Source organism: Melopsittacus undulatus, chromosome 1 (genome assembly GCF_012275295.1).
Source record: "Melopsittacus undulatus isolate bMelUnd1 chromosome 1, bMelUnd1.mat.Z, whole genome shotgun sequence".
NCBI lineage: Eukaryota > Metazoa > Chordata > Aves > Psittaciformes > Psittaculidae > Melopsittacus > Melopsittacus undulatus.
The window spans coordinates 97,566,871-97,582,455 of NC_047527.1; the positions used below are offsets into that span (position 1 = coordinate 97,566,871).

The window sequence follows — 15,585 nt, forward strand, 5'->3', positions numbered from 1 at the left end:
TGTGCAAAGCCAAGTCTGAGGCGTAACTGCTTGTGGCCTTGTACACAGTAAGTGCATGTTCTGCATTCTTGCACTCACTGCTCACAAACTTGGCGATGTGTCTTAGCTTCACATACAGTTTTTCCATAGGGAAGCCAATCCTGAGCATGATGGGTGAAGTTAGTTTAATTTGCTCTGGGCAGTGGCTTTAGGGTTTATTTCAAGCACACATCACCACAAGATGGCTCTGCTTGTGCTGGGAGATGCTGCTGGACAGGCACTGCTCCAGAGCCAGACATCCTCCCCTGGGACGGAAACGAAACAGTTGTGCAGCCTGGAACCAGGCAAACTGAAATGTTTCCCCGTCCTTTAACCTCCCTTTCTGCACTAGGAGTAAGTGCCTTTCTTGCAGAAGGCAGCAACACCCTTTGCTTTAGCAAAAGAAGGTTTAGACACTTCATCGCATGTGAAACCAAAGATGGAGAATGTTCCATATACCCCAAAGTTTCAGAGGTATTAAAACAAGTCAGCAATGATGTCAAGATACTTGTATTTTTATCTCTCATGATGCATTAAACACCTTCTCCCTCTCAAAGGCTGTGTCCATCCATGTTCCTGCCCCAAAGTTGTTAAAGCTCCTCCTGGTATAAATCCCTGTATTTATTTTTGTACAAAACCAAGTATTGAGTGTGATCTGAGTGTGCTCTCAGATCTGTCAGGTGCTTGTGAAACAAACATAGTTCAGGAGGCCCAGGTGATCCTGAAGGCGCACTCTGAAGCTGTGTGTGGTTTGTATACTCCAGCCCAGATTCCAGCTGGTTTCCCAGCACATCATGGCCCAGCTGCAGAAACTGCAGGTTCCTTTCAGCACAGGGACTTGTACCAGTCATCTGTCAGGAGTATATCTCAGTGTGAGGATGGTTTTGGTGCTTTTGCTGCCTGGATTGTGGATTGAGTTGCTTAACTACATGATATTCCTCTTTTCTTAAGGAGGCAGGAGTGCCTTAAGTATTGTCTCAATAAGCCAAAATTTTCTTTTTTTTTTCCCCCACGTTTTATGAATGCAAGTGGAAGCATTAATCTATTTGTTAACAGTTCACAAAGCAAAAGTAACTTTTTTTTCCCAGCTCAGTTGCTTTACACTCATTTAGCATAATTCAGGTAATATTTGTGCTTAGTAAGGGAACTTCACTTGGAGTTCTCTGACATCATGGATTCCACCCTTCCCTGTCCTTGGATGCCAGACCTGCTGGTGCAGCTGTGCTGCTCTTCATCCTGTCTGACAGTACACTGGTGCTTCTGAAAGTTTTGGCATCCCAAAACACAAAACAAAGGAAGCCTTGGCTTCTATTTAAATTCAAATTCTATTTTAATTTTCATGGTTAGGGAGAGAAGTTTGAGAACTCAGAAACAAGTATTTGTCGTTTTGGAATGCCGAAGGGCAAACAAACTGCTTAAGCCTTTTTTTGGTAACTCTGAGATGATGAAATTGACTGCTGCGCAGAAGCCATTTTGAGACAGAATACTCAAATTCATGAACTGAAATAGCTTAAGCTGTTCAAGAGTTATCATCTAGTTTTGACTGCATGACACTCTGTCAGTGGTTTTGTTCCCCGTTACAGCTGTTTTTGTCTAAGCTCTCTCAAAGTTGTGTTTCACTAAGCCTGTGCCCACAAATGTGTGATAAGGTGATGAAGCATGTGAAACAACTCTCATCCATAACCTGTCCATCTCTGCTGGCCTGCCGAGAGCCCACTTTGGTTTTTGCCCTCTGGTATCCCAAGCCTAGTATGGAGCAGGCTGCAGATCTGTCAGTGAAATGTGCTCAGCTGTGGTTATACTTCCACGTGCGCTACGCCAAGTCACTGCTGGAGATTAAGGTTTTTTTTATATTGGCACTGTCCATTTGCTTGAGATTATCGGTTTAGTGAATGCTGACTTAAATTTGTTTATATAAAAACAATCCTTTGATCCACTAGCCAGATGCAAATACTATCTTGTGATTCTGATGAGGATTATGTAGTTACAACATCTTGACATGTTTTTGTTTTCATACAATTTAGAAGATGAGGGGAGGAGTGCTGGCCCTGGGAAGATCGCTGGGTGCTTTCACATTTGCACTCTAGCTAACTAAAATAAATCTGATTTGCTCCAAAGGAGCTAACCTTCAGAGACATAAAAATGAAAACTACTGGTTCTGAGTGGAGTTGTTTGGTTTGACCTGATTTTCTGGAAGACAAACTTATCCCTGCAGAGCTTTTTGAGTAAGGTAAAAGCTGTTGCCTGTATCAGACCTGCCAGGTTCCTCTGCTGTTCTGGTGGCAGGAGCTTTGTCAACCGCTTCCCCTGATGTGGCTCTGATGACACTGAAAGGGCCTGCTGCAGCTAGCAGAGTTCATGCAGGGAAGAGCAGCCACTGTGGTTACTAGTCAGTGTGCTGAGAGGGAGAGGAACCTTGCAACAGCTTTAACCTGTTATTTTGCCCTAATTCCTGTGCTGTTGAAGCAAATGGAGGATTTTCAATATATATGTCTTAACATTCTATTTCATTTTTTTCAAATGAGAGAATATATGGGACAGAAGAAGGTGAAATTTCGCTGAAGGAATGATTTGTGCTTGTATTCTGGAAGCTGCATAGATGTGAGAGCCCTGTCAGCTCTGTGGAATGTTAAGCTAGAAACACAGCTGGCTTTTAGCTGCCCTTGTGTTCAGCTACCATAGTGTTTGGTAGGCTTGACTGATGTTTTGGTAGGGTTTTTCTGTTTTGTTTCATTTTAAGTTTGCAGAGTCCTTGGTAGGGGAGGGTGGGGTGTCCTGGCTTTTTTCTTTGATAGAACCCAGTTGACTTGGATCACTTGCTGCCTGGGAGAGCAGCCTCAGAATGAAACTTCTACGGATGAAGTGTTTATTTTCTGAATAGCTGAAATGCACTGGATTGCCAGAAGTACCACAGAGTGGCCTGTGTGCAGTGCTGAGCTGACCTGAAGTGTGCACAAACTCCTTGTTCCAAGTGCTACCAGGCCAGTCTTACAGATGAGTGTATTTTTGCAACTGAAGCAAGTGCTTAAAGTATGCAGACAGACTTGCAGACCAAATGTGTTATTTGTTGTGTTTGGCCATATTTGTGATCAAGTTAAGTCTGGTTTTTAATGTATGGCTATTCAGTAGTGGCATCAGGACCAGACCATGAGACTGCCCTAAGGTCTCTTGTAAGCTTTCTCTGGCATAGCCTGGAGAAGAGAAGGGCTCCAAGGAGACCTTAGAGCAGCTTTTAGTGCCTAAAGGGGCTGCCAGGAGATACGGAGAGGGGCTTCAGACAAGGGTATGTAAAATTCTGAGCAAAGTGGTCTAGTGGAAGGTGTCCCTGTCTGTGGAAGGGACGTCGGAACTGGATGGTCTTTAAGGTCCTTTCCAACCCAAACCAGTTTGAGAGATGTTTCAACACCTCTGTTGTCTATGCAAGGTGAAATGATCAGGTTCCAATGAAACTGAAAGTGATATGTGATTGTTTTGTTCAGTTTAAACCACCTTGCACTCAAGTTTTCAATTACGGTTTAAATAATGAAGGAATGGGAGTAATATTGTGGGTCGTGGTAATGGGGGTGTGGGGGTTGCTGTTTATTTTCCCCATCTGCAAGAGACTTTTCGACACATTTTGCCTAAGTGAAGACTAGGGAAGACTTGTGAAGCCTCTGCTAAAGTGCCGTTGTCAGTAACTTCCATTAAACCCACATCATGACACCCATTTGAGCAGGACTTAAGAGAAGTTATTGCTCTTACAGTTGGACTAAGCTTCTCTGCTGTTAACTGGAGGGTTCAGCAGGATCTGCATAGCTCTTTAATGTGATTTCTTCGAGATCTCATTATAAGACCTAGTTACTTCATGGGATGCCCAGTGTACCTTTTGGTAACTGTGAAGCTGTGTTGTATAAACCATCCCATGACTGCAATTTCTCCTTGCCTGATGGGTATATTCAGTAACTGGCAGTAGTTCTCCCAGTTACTACTTAAGACAGTTCTACTGTTAGAGTAAATACCAGACCTTGTAAAGACTGACAGCAGGAGGAGCTGGTGTGTTTAACTGCTAAGAAACAGGTCCAGGGATTCCTGTAGTATTTTCAGCTACTTGAAGAAGATGTAGGTGTATGTTTTTCTATAAGCTGTCTGGCAAGTTCATGTTGAATTTTTGTAGAACACCAGGATGAGCCTCTGAAAGTAGCTGCAAAGACTTTCCTTTTGCTTTACTGAGGGTTGGATTAACCCTGAAGTGCTGTGTCTTGAGTTATGTTGCTTTTGCTCAGGGAAGGGACTCCCTAGGTAACTGAATGTGTCTCTCTGGGATTGATTTTACTTTACTTAGAGGATTTTTTTTCAAGCCATTGCCCTGAGTGTTTCTTCACAGTAAGTAGAACTGATGGCCTGAGGAGCTGGCCTCTTAGAGATTGTGCTGCTTGTTATACTTAACTAATACTACTACCTAGTTTTGTTCTTGCAGTGATTTGTCTTCAGTATTTCACAATAATGGGTAAATGCTTAGAAATTAAGTGGAGTTCATGGAAGAAGATACTAGAGTATGTATTTTAATACTTGTACAAGGGTAATGATTTCAGTTAAGGTAATGGTCTTGTAATATTCACCTGTTATGGTGGTCATCACCTGCAGAAATACTGTGCTGCTGACAGCCTGCACCTGTGTGAGTACCAGCACAACCCACCTACTTTTGTAATGCCCATAGTCTCATCTCAAAAGTAGTAATTTGAAATATATGAAGTTCCTCAAGCAGTTTGCCTAAGCGATTGTATTGACCCTCAGCAGCCCAATGTAGAGATTATGGGGTGAATACAGGATTCCACTAGTGTATTTTGATAGGAAGAACTGTGTGAGTACTAGAACAAGTGTGCTTAAAAAAAAAGAGAAAAAGAAAAAAAGTATCATATTAATTAAATTCCTTAATTATTCCCAAAGATGGTTTCTAAGCAGTATTTTCAAAAACAATACACACTTGGAGATAGCTCCCTGTTAGGAGGGTGGCTTTCCAAAGGCAGCCCACTGAGAAGACTGCAGAGCCAAGTTTAGGGCTCCATTCTTTGGTTCTCAGTTGCCTCAGCTGTCACTTGGTCTTGTATTGCTGCCATCTTTTCTAAGCTCAGTGTGAAAATGCTGGTGCCTGTTAAAATTTTGCCTGGCAAAGTCAGAACAAGATAGAGTAAGTCTCTTAGCGGTAAGTATCTTATATGCTATTTTTTGGAATCGGTGGTCTTCCACCCTGAACTACGCTTGTCTCAATCTTCCCCTGATATCTGCTGTCAGTGCTGACAGTGTGCTGTCAAAGCTGAAATTGAGGTCTTCTGATCTTTTTTTCTAATAGTATTAGGATACCTTTTTCTGCAGGAAGCTTATCATGGCTGAAGTAGACCAATATTAAAAAATCCTGGGGAATTAGTTTGTGCTGTTGGCTCTTGTTCTGTCACTGGATTCCACTGACAAGAGTGTGCCTCAGGCTTCTTTACAGCCCCCCTCCTTCAGGTGCTAGTATGCATCCCCCCAAGTCATGTTCTAGGGTGAGCTGCCCTGGATCTCTCAGCCTTTCTTCATATGAGAGATGCTCCAGTTCCTTAGTCATCTTTGGGACCCTTCACCGGCTTCTTTCCAGTAGCTCATCTTTCACATACTGAGAAGTCCAGTGCTGTACCCAGGACTCCAGATGTGTCTCAACCTTGCTGAAGAGAGGGAAAGAATCACCCATTCAGCCTTCTGGCAGTTCTGTGCCCGGAATTCAGTTGATTTTTGCTGCAAGGACGTGTTGCTGGTTCATGTTCAACTTGGCCACCAGGTCCCAGGGCTCTTCCTGCAGGACCTCAAGGGCTTTTCCTGCGGGGTCTGATTTCCAGTGAGTTGCCCCCAGTGCGTACTGGTGCCTGGGCTTCTTCCTCCCTTGATGCAGAACTTTGTATTTTCCCTTGCTAAACTTCATGAGATTCCTTTGGGTTTTAAATTGTGCTGACTTGGTGCCATGTGGGTGCCTTCAAACGTAGAAAAGAACTTTTGGGCAAAAAATTCTCACCCTTATTTGGTTTTGATAACATTACAGTAATTTTATAATGTTACAGTCCTTACAATGTTGTTTGTAAAATTTGGATTAAGATTAACTTCATCCAGTGCTAATGTTTCCTTTGTTTTCTTGCAGATACTTCAGCTTCTGGGCCAACAGTTGTAGAAAATGGTGACCATGGAATAGATCACCGCACAGGTATGTGCTTAAGGCTTGAAGGAAACACATTGATTTCTTTCTTTGTTAAATGCAGGTATGACCAAATGTATCTTCTGAGTCTTCTTCACAGGGAGTCGATTTTATTTTTAATGCTCTTCAGTTAATTTTAAACAAAATAGAACTTCATTCTCTTTTGGGTTTGATTTTTTTGATTTGCATAAAGCCTTGTTCTGAAGATACTGTATGCTTCATCCATGGTCAGTGTTGGGAAGGCAACTTCTACAGTAGTGGTTCCTAAATGGCTTATAGCTGAACTCTACCCTGACCTGTGAGTGCAACTTGTTCTCCGTGAGACCAACAGTGATCTCTCTTCTGAGTACACCATCTTTTGATGCAGTTTTTTTTTATTTACTGATTAGCTGCTCCTGAAATTACACTGCTCTGTTTATTCAGCAGCTTCTTCCACTCCAAACTACCCCACTGTCAGTATCTCCTAATACTTGCTTTAGCAATGTTCAAATATGAAGCTGGGGTCATCTGAACTATTTTTTTTTAATGCAGCATTAGGTAGACCACTATTTCAGACTTGTGAGGCACCTGGAAAATGATCTTTCTAGTCAGCCTGACATGCTGAGGTTAGTCATGTTCTAGCAGTTACAGTTAAGGATAAAAAAAGCATCCCTTTTTGTAAGACTTCTTACTGTGGATTGAGTTCCCTACCAAATTCTACCTGAACATAATCAGGATGAGCAGTACCAGCTCTGCAGCCTGTGCAGGATCCAGCTGGTTGTTTTGTTTTATTTTGAGGAGGGTTTGGGCTTTGACAGACTATTCTTTATCACGTCTATTTTCTCAAGGGTGAAATATTCAGAAGTCAGTTGTCATCCTGTCATTGGTAAGAGCTGTTTATTTGGTCTCCCTTTTCATGATTTTCAGCTCGGCTTTAGCAGCACAGATCATTGCTAGGATAGTTTGGATGTGTCCAGTGTTGGCATCTTTGCTAGTTCATTGGTGTGGCCCCAAGATGGGGCTGAGTTAAAATGCTTCTTTGCTGTAATTCTGTTTAGAGTTGAGCAAGCTTCATCTTCTTATTGCAGGTGAGAATATAAAAGTTGATCTTTGTACTTAATTTGCCATTGTAAATCTGGTTAGAAGGAAGCTGTTCATCTTTTAGAATTCAGTTTCAAACTGGAATTAACACTTTTGAATCTTACTAAGGATACTTCTCTCTTTTTTAAATATATGTATATATCTAAATGGAGACAAATAAAATCAGATTTATGATACTCCAGGTATAACTAATTAAATGCATTGGAATATTTTTATTGAACGTCTCAATTGTGTTTAAAAAGTATCTTGTTTATTTAATACTAGCTTTCTGAAGGATTAACTCTTCACACACTGAATGCAAACAAATTTGATCAAAGATACTTTCATGTGTTGGGAGCTTTTTAATTTATTAATGTGTTCTATCTTTGTGGCATAGAGTTGGATTTTATTTTTTTTCTTGTTAAAGGCTGTCTAAAAGTGACATCAAAGTGGTAGGAACAGCATGTCAAAGGATGAAGAGTTGTGGGCATCAAGTTAATTAGGTCTAACAGAATAACAGAAGATTTACACAACACAGCTACTTCACAGGCTCTTTCTCCCTACCCTTTCTCTGTGGAATACTTGAAATAGCTATGCTTATGTGTTGGGGAGTGAGGGAGAAACACTTACTTTGAATCATACAATGGGGACATTTTTCAGAGTTGATGCTCTGCAGAAATACAGGCGAGTTCTTCCACACCAGGTGATGGACTTCAGCAGTGCCTGGTTCCATTTTAAATAGGTGATGCTGCCTAAAGCTGTTAGTCCCTGGCCCTAAGCCACCTTCAAGTTCTGGCTGGTTTACTTGTTTTCAACTGGATCTCTTCCCTAATCTGTCTCTCAAGCTGAAATTATTCTTAAGGATATGCAGTGTGGGCTTAGTGCAGAGGTGGGAAACGGAGTAGCTGAGAGACAAGTAAGGAAGGAGATGCTCAAGGTAACCAGCTTTTTGCTACAAAAAGCAGTGTTAAGAGCTGTAGAGTGAGCTTTTAAAAGCAGAGCAGTGTTTGAGTTGAATTCTGAAACAGACTTCAAGGAAAATATTGGGGAAAGAGGCAGTTAAGCTATTTGAGAATCTAGATGTCTGCTGTCTCTCCATCTAGATCACAGGAAGCATTGCTACACATTTATTTATTATCACCTATCAAATAAAGCAGAGTGATGACTTGTTACTTGTGTATTACCTGCAACATTATCTACATGCAGGGGTTAGAATTAGTCAGGACTGAAGTTTTAGTGCTGGTTTGGCAGCCTGTGCTGCCTCCTGACTGGATGCCCCACTCCACAATACTATTAATGTACTAGATGGCATAAATCCAAAGCTAATGTAACTTGGGGGCAAACCACTAGATTAACTGTTCAATTTTCTTTATTGTAACAGGGATGCATTTAACCCATTGATGCAGGGATGCGTATAGCTCAGAAAAACATAACCAGTTAACTTTGTATTGGCTGTTTATTTGAGGGTCCAAACCTGTGTCCATGAGGTAGAGAGGAACCCTCTGTACCCATTTGCTTTCCCTGGAAAGGAGAGACCAGCTGTGGTTCCGAAAGGTTCAGTTCTTGGCAGTGCTGAGCCTTACGTGATGGTCGCTTATTTGGCTTGTGGGTTTTTGTTTTTTTATTTTTGACAATTAGAGAGCTGCAGACCTGGAGCTCTGGCTTGGGTGCTCAGCACATAGACTGAACCTCTATTAATTCTGTTCTTCCTTATAAGGATGAATAGAAGAGCGGCTGGTGCAGTGTTCGGAGGGAAGCTGTGCATGTCTGGTGCAACTCAAGCGAAATGAATCAGTGTGTGGAAATTGTTATAGCTTATAATAACATATAAATTATAAGTTTAGAAGTTAATATAACTTAATTATAAGTTGTAAATAATATTAGATATATAAATATAGTTATAAATTATATTAAAGATTATAAGTCATCCAACATAAGAAGGATATGGACCTGCTGGAGCAAGTCCAGAGGAGGCTGTGAAGATGCTCCAAGGGCTGGAACACCTCTACTCTGGAGACAGGCTGAGAGAGCTGGGCTTGTTCAGCCTGGAGAAGGCTCTGGGGACACCTTGGAGCAGCTTCCAGTGCCTAAAGGGGTTGAGAAGAAAGCTGGAGAGGGGCTTTTGACAAGGGCAGATAGGGACAGGACAAGGGGGAACAGCTTTAAGCCTTGTGAGGGTGGTGAGGCCCTGGCCCAGGTTGCCCAGAGGAGCTGTGGCTGCCCCATCCCTGGCAGTGTTCAGGGTCAGGTTGGACGGGGCTTGGAGCAACCTGATCTAGTGGAAGGTGTCCCTGCCCATGGCAGGGGGTTGGAAGAGGATGATCTTCAAGGTCCCTTCCAACCCAAACCACTCTGTATGTTCACTGATGGCTGCAGGTATTGAGTTAGGGAGCTAACTGCTAACTTTCCCTATGCAAAAGTTAAAAGGTGCTTAGTAAAACTGTTAACAGCAGGTTTAAACAAACAAAAATTCTAATTTTTGAACTGTGCAATGTTTGGAACTCCTTATTGCAGGATATTTGCCTAGAGTTTAAAGAATTACATATATATATATATATATATATATAAACAAAAAACCAAACCGAAACAAATTTCTGCAAAGAAATCCATCAAGGATAAGCATATGGTTTAATCTGGATATCTCTTTTTCCAAGATCCTGGTCATTATCTTGCTGGAAGGTGAGAAGTAACCTGGGGAAGTATTGCTGTCAGTGTTCATACTTTCCCTAGCTGGACTTTCTCCCCAGCCAGCCTGCTTGTTCTGTCATCCGAGATCAGGTCACAGAAATACTGAGTCACTGTTTTCAGAGCAAATTGTGCTTTTAAGCAGCATCCTGAGCTGCTGCTCTCTAACTGTTTTACACTAATCTTGATTTATCACAGCTGATTTTTGCATGTGGCACAATGTCAAGCCATAGCATGACTAGTGATATATTTTCAGAGACTTCTAAAGCAAAATTCCACATGTCTCTTATCTGGCTTTTGGCAAATCTCCTGACTGCACTAAATGAAATATTGCTTGTTGTGCAGTGTGCTACCTGAATGTTCATGTTTACTAATGACTTGCGCTTTCTTGCCCCTTTTCCCCATCCCTTTTCCCTCTCCTACTTCTTTTCCTCTCTTCTATTTTCTCCTCCTAGAAGCCTAGACTGTCTCCTAACACTGGGGCTGCCACTGATACAAGACCAGTGTACTTTTCTACCCGCCATTACACTTCTAAAATCTTCAGCATTTTACAGAGCTCTTGCTTTACATCCTTGGACTTTACGTGTAGAAGAAACCAAAGGGTAGCTGTGCTGTTGGCCGATCAGCCCTGCTTCTCCTCCCTCTCTGCTCTGCAGTGCTTGTTGAAACCTTCCTTTGTTTGTGTAAGCACAAATGTGCATGATGGTTTTGGACTGCACTATTTCAGCACTCCCACTGGTTTTAAATCACCATTACAGCTCCATTTTAAGTTCAACCACTTTAAAATTTAATTTATATACTTTTTCATGGATGCTTAGTAACAGAAGGTTTGATATTAAAGTTGTGCTTTCATAGCGGATGGGTCCACCATGACTGCAGCTCCTCTTCCTTCTCCCCGTATACTCACCGCAGCCTTGTAGAATAATGCTGTTACCTGCCTTTATCCTTGCTGCTTTGAAACCTTCTCTTAGGATATTTTTATCATTAATAATGTTGTCTTCCTTGAAACATGGGTTTTCACATCATACCACTTACTATACAGACTTGAGAAATAGATTAGGAAAAGCTCATGTTTACTGAGACACAACCAGGTTGTTTCTGGCTTGTGTGGGGTCAGTTGTGGGGTTCAGTGCTTGCCATCAACTGGGGGCATAAAGGAAAATGATTAACCCTAATTTCCTGCCTCAGGAAGTTGTTTTGCTGCCATATTGCTTTCTGAAGCCTTGGAAGTAAGAAAGAAAATTGCCTTTTTTTTTTAACTTCATACCTCCAGCTTTGGTTTGGTAATGACAACTTTGGATGGAATTTTACTTAGCATGAAAAATAGTCTGTCCTTTCTGCATCTGAGAGAAAGAAAAGATCTAGGACTAAATTGTAAAATCTGTGCTGAAATATTTATGACTGTTTCCAGCACCACCAAAAGGAATGGGCCAGTTTGAACCTGAAACAAACTGCAAGAGATCAGCAAATCCATTGCAATTTGTGCTGTCTCTATAAAAGGTGCAAAGGTTTCCGAACACAAAAGTATTAGTTACTGCCATTCAACACAGAAAACTAAATTATTTACTTCTTTGGAATTTTGAGAGACTACTTAGTATTTTACATGAGACTAAAGTTTTTTTGTAGATGAGTGAACATTTTGTTCAAGTTTGTGTTATGTAGCTAAAGGGACCTTGCCTACAACACCCAATAAAAGTACAGGATTTATTTGAACCCAACTCTAGTTTAAAGTAGGACATTGTGCTCCAAGTTGCCTAAGGATAGCATTCTAACACCTTCACTTGCCTAAAAAATGGTATTTCCTTGTTGCAAAGAAAGTGGCTTGCACCTGAACATTCTTCGTACCCTGCCCGTACTTGTGACTACATTCTGATGCTGTCTACTAATGACTTACTGGGAGAGTATCACACCTTGAATGAATGCTACTATTCAATGAAAGGTTTTCTTTGAAGAGCTCCCTCAAACAGTGACCCTTGGAGTCTCGATTATTTATTTATTATTTTAATCTGAGGCCTCACCTGCTCCCCACCCAGGGTGGCAGTGTGAGGAGTTGCTGCAATGAACTGTATGTAATCTGACTGTTTAGTGATGTGCATCGGAACTTGAGGCTTTTGTTCTCTGATTTGGTAACAATTTATTACTTTACCCACCATTCCAAGCCTCGTTAGGAGCTGACATCCTCACTGTGCCAGTTTCTGAACAAGCAACACTGTTGATTTCTCCTCTGAGGTAGATAACTGTCATTTCTAAGAAGCCTCTTTGCCCACGCACTCAGGTGCCAAAGCTGGGCTCTTCCCTTGCCAGTTCAATATGCAGAGCCACCACACTTAAAGCCAGAAGCCTTTGCAACCAAATCCTGGCTGAGATGCAAAAATAAGCATTTCCCTGTGGACTAGAGCTATGATGGTAGTTGGGACACAGGATACATGGGCAAGCATGGCTGTCACAGGAAATAATGCCACATGGTAGCACGTAGCCAACAGCCTGTACGTTTGACAAGTCTGCAAAGCCTCATGAGTGCCCTTTCAGTGGGTGGGAGGCCCATCTCATGCTGGTCTGCAGGCTGTTGGACCATTTCTCCAGCTGAACTTCACACGTCAGGTCATCTGCTCAGTCACACTGAAAGGTGAGGGGTGAGCAGTGGTGTGTGATGCAAGGAGAGGTGTTTGGTCCTTGTTGTCATGAAGTGCTTTCCTCTTGGGGTGTTTTTTGGTGTTTGTTGCCATATAAGGAGATTGTTGTGTTCTTGCTTTTATTTTGAAAGACCTTTTTTAGCTATTTTTTTTGTAATGTGGTTGATTTTGGAGCAAGGCAGCATCATGGCTAGTTTGGAGGTGTTTAACTTGGTTCTTCAAGCCATTCTCTGTCACCTTTTGCCTTAAGTGGGCTTAAAGATTTGTGCCCTAGAAACAGAGAATAAATAATGAATTACAGAGAGAATTTATCTGATTGAATAATAGAAGGTTTCAGATTAACTGAATATCAGACATTCTCCCTCTCCCACAGTTGCTTTATTTTACTGAAATGCAATAATGCACATATTGGCTGGAGGGGAGTTTCTAGCACTTGTAGTGGTTGGTTGAGCTGTGGAGTGATCTGTCTTGTGCAGGAGCCCCCAGCTCAGTGGAATTGGGTGGGATGAGGGTGAGCTAAGCAGGACAGCAGAGCCCTGAGCAGCCCAAAGCAGAGACTGTGAGTACAGGCAGGGGCACCTCCAGGGCTTGGGCATCCCCAGGGCTTAGGCACTCTTGCAGCTGCTAACACAAATAATTCATTCCATTACACTACCACTTTCTTTTCTCCCACCATATTTTTATACTGTTTATTTTAAATGTCATTAGGTTTACAAATGTGAATGTGACCTGTAGGTGGAGGAAGAGCTGGTTCTTTCTGTGTGTTTGGGGGTGGGCGTAAAGGGGTGTAGGAGGGTAAATGCGATGTGGTGCATCTTTTGTCACTCCCAGAAAATGCACGTGTATCTTGCTGAAAACTCAATGTGGTAAATGAATATGCAGGGATGTGTGTTTCATTTTTTGGGTTTTATTTTCAGAACGCCAGGTAGCTACCAAATGTGCTTCTCTGTTTAAATTTCATGTTATTCATACTTCCTTCCAGTCTTTGGAGATAATACTATATCTTTGCAGAATATACTCTTAACTTTCTTGTGCTTACAAGCTTGTCTGTTATCACTTCTGATTTTTCTTAATGATTCCAATGCTTTGTATGATGTGAAGTTGTATATTGGTGTTGAATAAATCACCCTAATAAACATCTCAAACTAACCTCTCAATAGTTGTACTGTGGTGAGAGTTGTCTTGGGTTCTGCTGCTTGTTTGTAGTTAACATCTGCAGCTAGCTGCATGTGCCTGATTAACTGTGCTGATGTTATTGCTGAAAGAGGTAAATGGCTTAAACTGGAAGATTTTGCAGCTGGCCACGTTGGAAAAGAAACCTGTCGAAGAATTGCTATGGTTAATATATTAAAATAGAAATTATTTCTGTGAGCCACATGATTTTGTTGTTGTTGGGGGTGTGTGTGTGGTTACGCAGCAATAGAAAGGAGAACTTCTTCCTGCAATGCTCAAGGAGTAAAATTGAGCTGGGATGGATGAGATGGATGCTTGTTTCCATGCTGGACTTTACCAGGTACCAAATATCTGCATGTATGAAGTAGATAGAAAATAATGCCTAGGATTGGTGGCAGTGCACCACTTCTGGCTTAAAATGCTTGAATTTTTTTTTTGGAAGGATTCATGGAGAAATTGCATGTCTGGGGGGGATGGTAATACATGCTTGACAGTATTTCTGAGGATATGATGTATACAATGGGAGGATTTAACTGCCATTTCAGCTGAAGTTCAGTCTTTGGTGTTTGTTATCTGACCCACTTGTGCTGTTGAGTAAGTTGCTAGTGCACGAAGTTAAAGAACAAACCAACCAAAAAAATCCACCCAACAAACCCCACAAAATCCCTGGAAAAGTCATTCTTTATATTTAACACTTTCTAAATAGGATACTTAATGGTGTACTTTCTAATTAAAGCTGGTTTTCCTCTTTTACCTGCCTGCATTTTCCCGTTTGGCACAGTTGTTTATTTATAAAGGCATTTATACTTTCTGGACTGAAGAGAGAGCTCTTTAAGCTTTACAGAATGGGTCTGCATCCAGACATATTCGCTAAAGGAGAATTCAGGTTTTCTGTGCTTCGTTCTAAAAAAAGCAGCAAACTGAATAATTGAGAAGATAGTTTAGTTCTGCAGATGGGCATGACTAAGGTTTTCTGTGCATCCGATCTTTTGGGGGCAATTAAGCCCTTAATGGCTTCAAGCTGAAGGAGGGGAAGTTTAGATGAGATCTGAGGAAGAAGTTCTTCCCTGTGAGGGTGATGAGGCCCTGGCACAGGTTGCCCAGAGAAGCTGTGGCTGCCCCATCCCTGGCAGTGTTCAAGGCCAGGCTGGACGGGGCTTGGAGCAGTCTGGTCTAGTGGAAGATGTCCGTGCCTGTGGCAGGGGGTTGGAACTGAATGAGCTTTAAGGTCCCTTCCAACCCAAACTTTTCTGTGATTTTTATGATTGTTTTAGGCCTGAGATACAGGATGGGTTAGGAGAAGGTGGGCATCTAGCTGCAGGGATCTGAGACATGGGGAGCAGAAGTTGGGGGTCATATCTCTGTGCTCCCTGACTTCTGGTGAGGATCCTGGGCAGGAGTCAGAAGTGCCGCTAGGGGATGTGCGGTGTCCTCCTCATTCCTGGGAGTGAATGTGCAGGATGAAGGCTCCTGATGTGCTGTGTGCCCATTAGTGTAGCTCTGAAGGAGCCAGTGGTCTTTCAAAGAAGAACCTTTGTGGCTTTCTTACAGCTAGCAGAAGAGCTGCATAGAGGTTAGCCTAATCTCACCTCATGAGCTACCCCCAAACAGTTCAGAAAGCTTAAGGAAACTTGCCAGATGTTGAAAAACTCACAGTTGCTGGGAATGTGAGAGACATCAGGGTAGAACGTAACTTTGCTTAGAAAACTGGATGGCTCTAAAGCGCCATTTCTATGCCCTTGATTAGATCGAGGTCTAATTCTCACATGGCTGAAATGTTTGGTGGAGCGTCATGCAGGGGAGAGAAGTCACTGA

At 42.0% G+C, this 15,585-nt stretch overlaps 1 protein-coding gene across 6 annotated transcripts in view; it reads left to right on the forward strand.

Moving 5' to 3' along the window:
• MAP4 (microtubule associated protein 4) overlaps window positions 1-15,585 on the forward strand; it is a 170,245-nt gene that overhangs the window by 58,300 nt on the left and 96,360 nt on the right. For all 6 annotated transcript variants that reach the window (XM_034062834.1, XM_034062839.1, XM_034062844.1 and 3 more), the window contains exon 4: window positions 6,167-6,229. In XM_034062834.1, coding sequence (XP_033918725.1) covers window positions 6,167-6,229 — 63 coding nt within the window. The remainder of the gene's footprint in view (window positions 1-6,166; window positions 6,230-15,585) is intronic.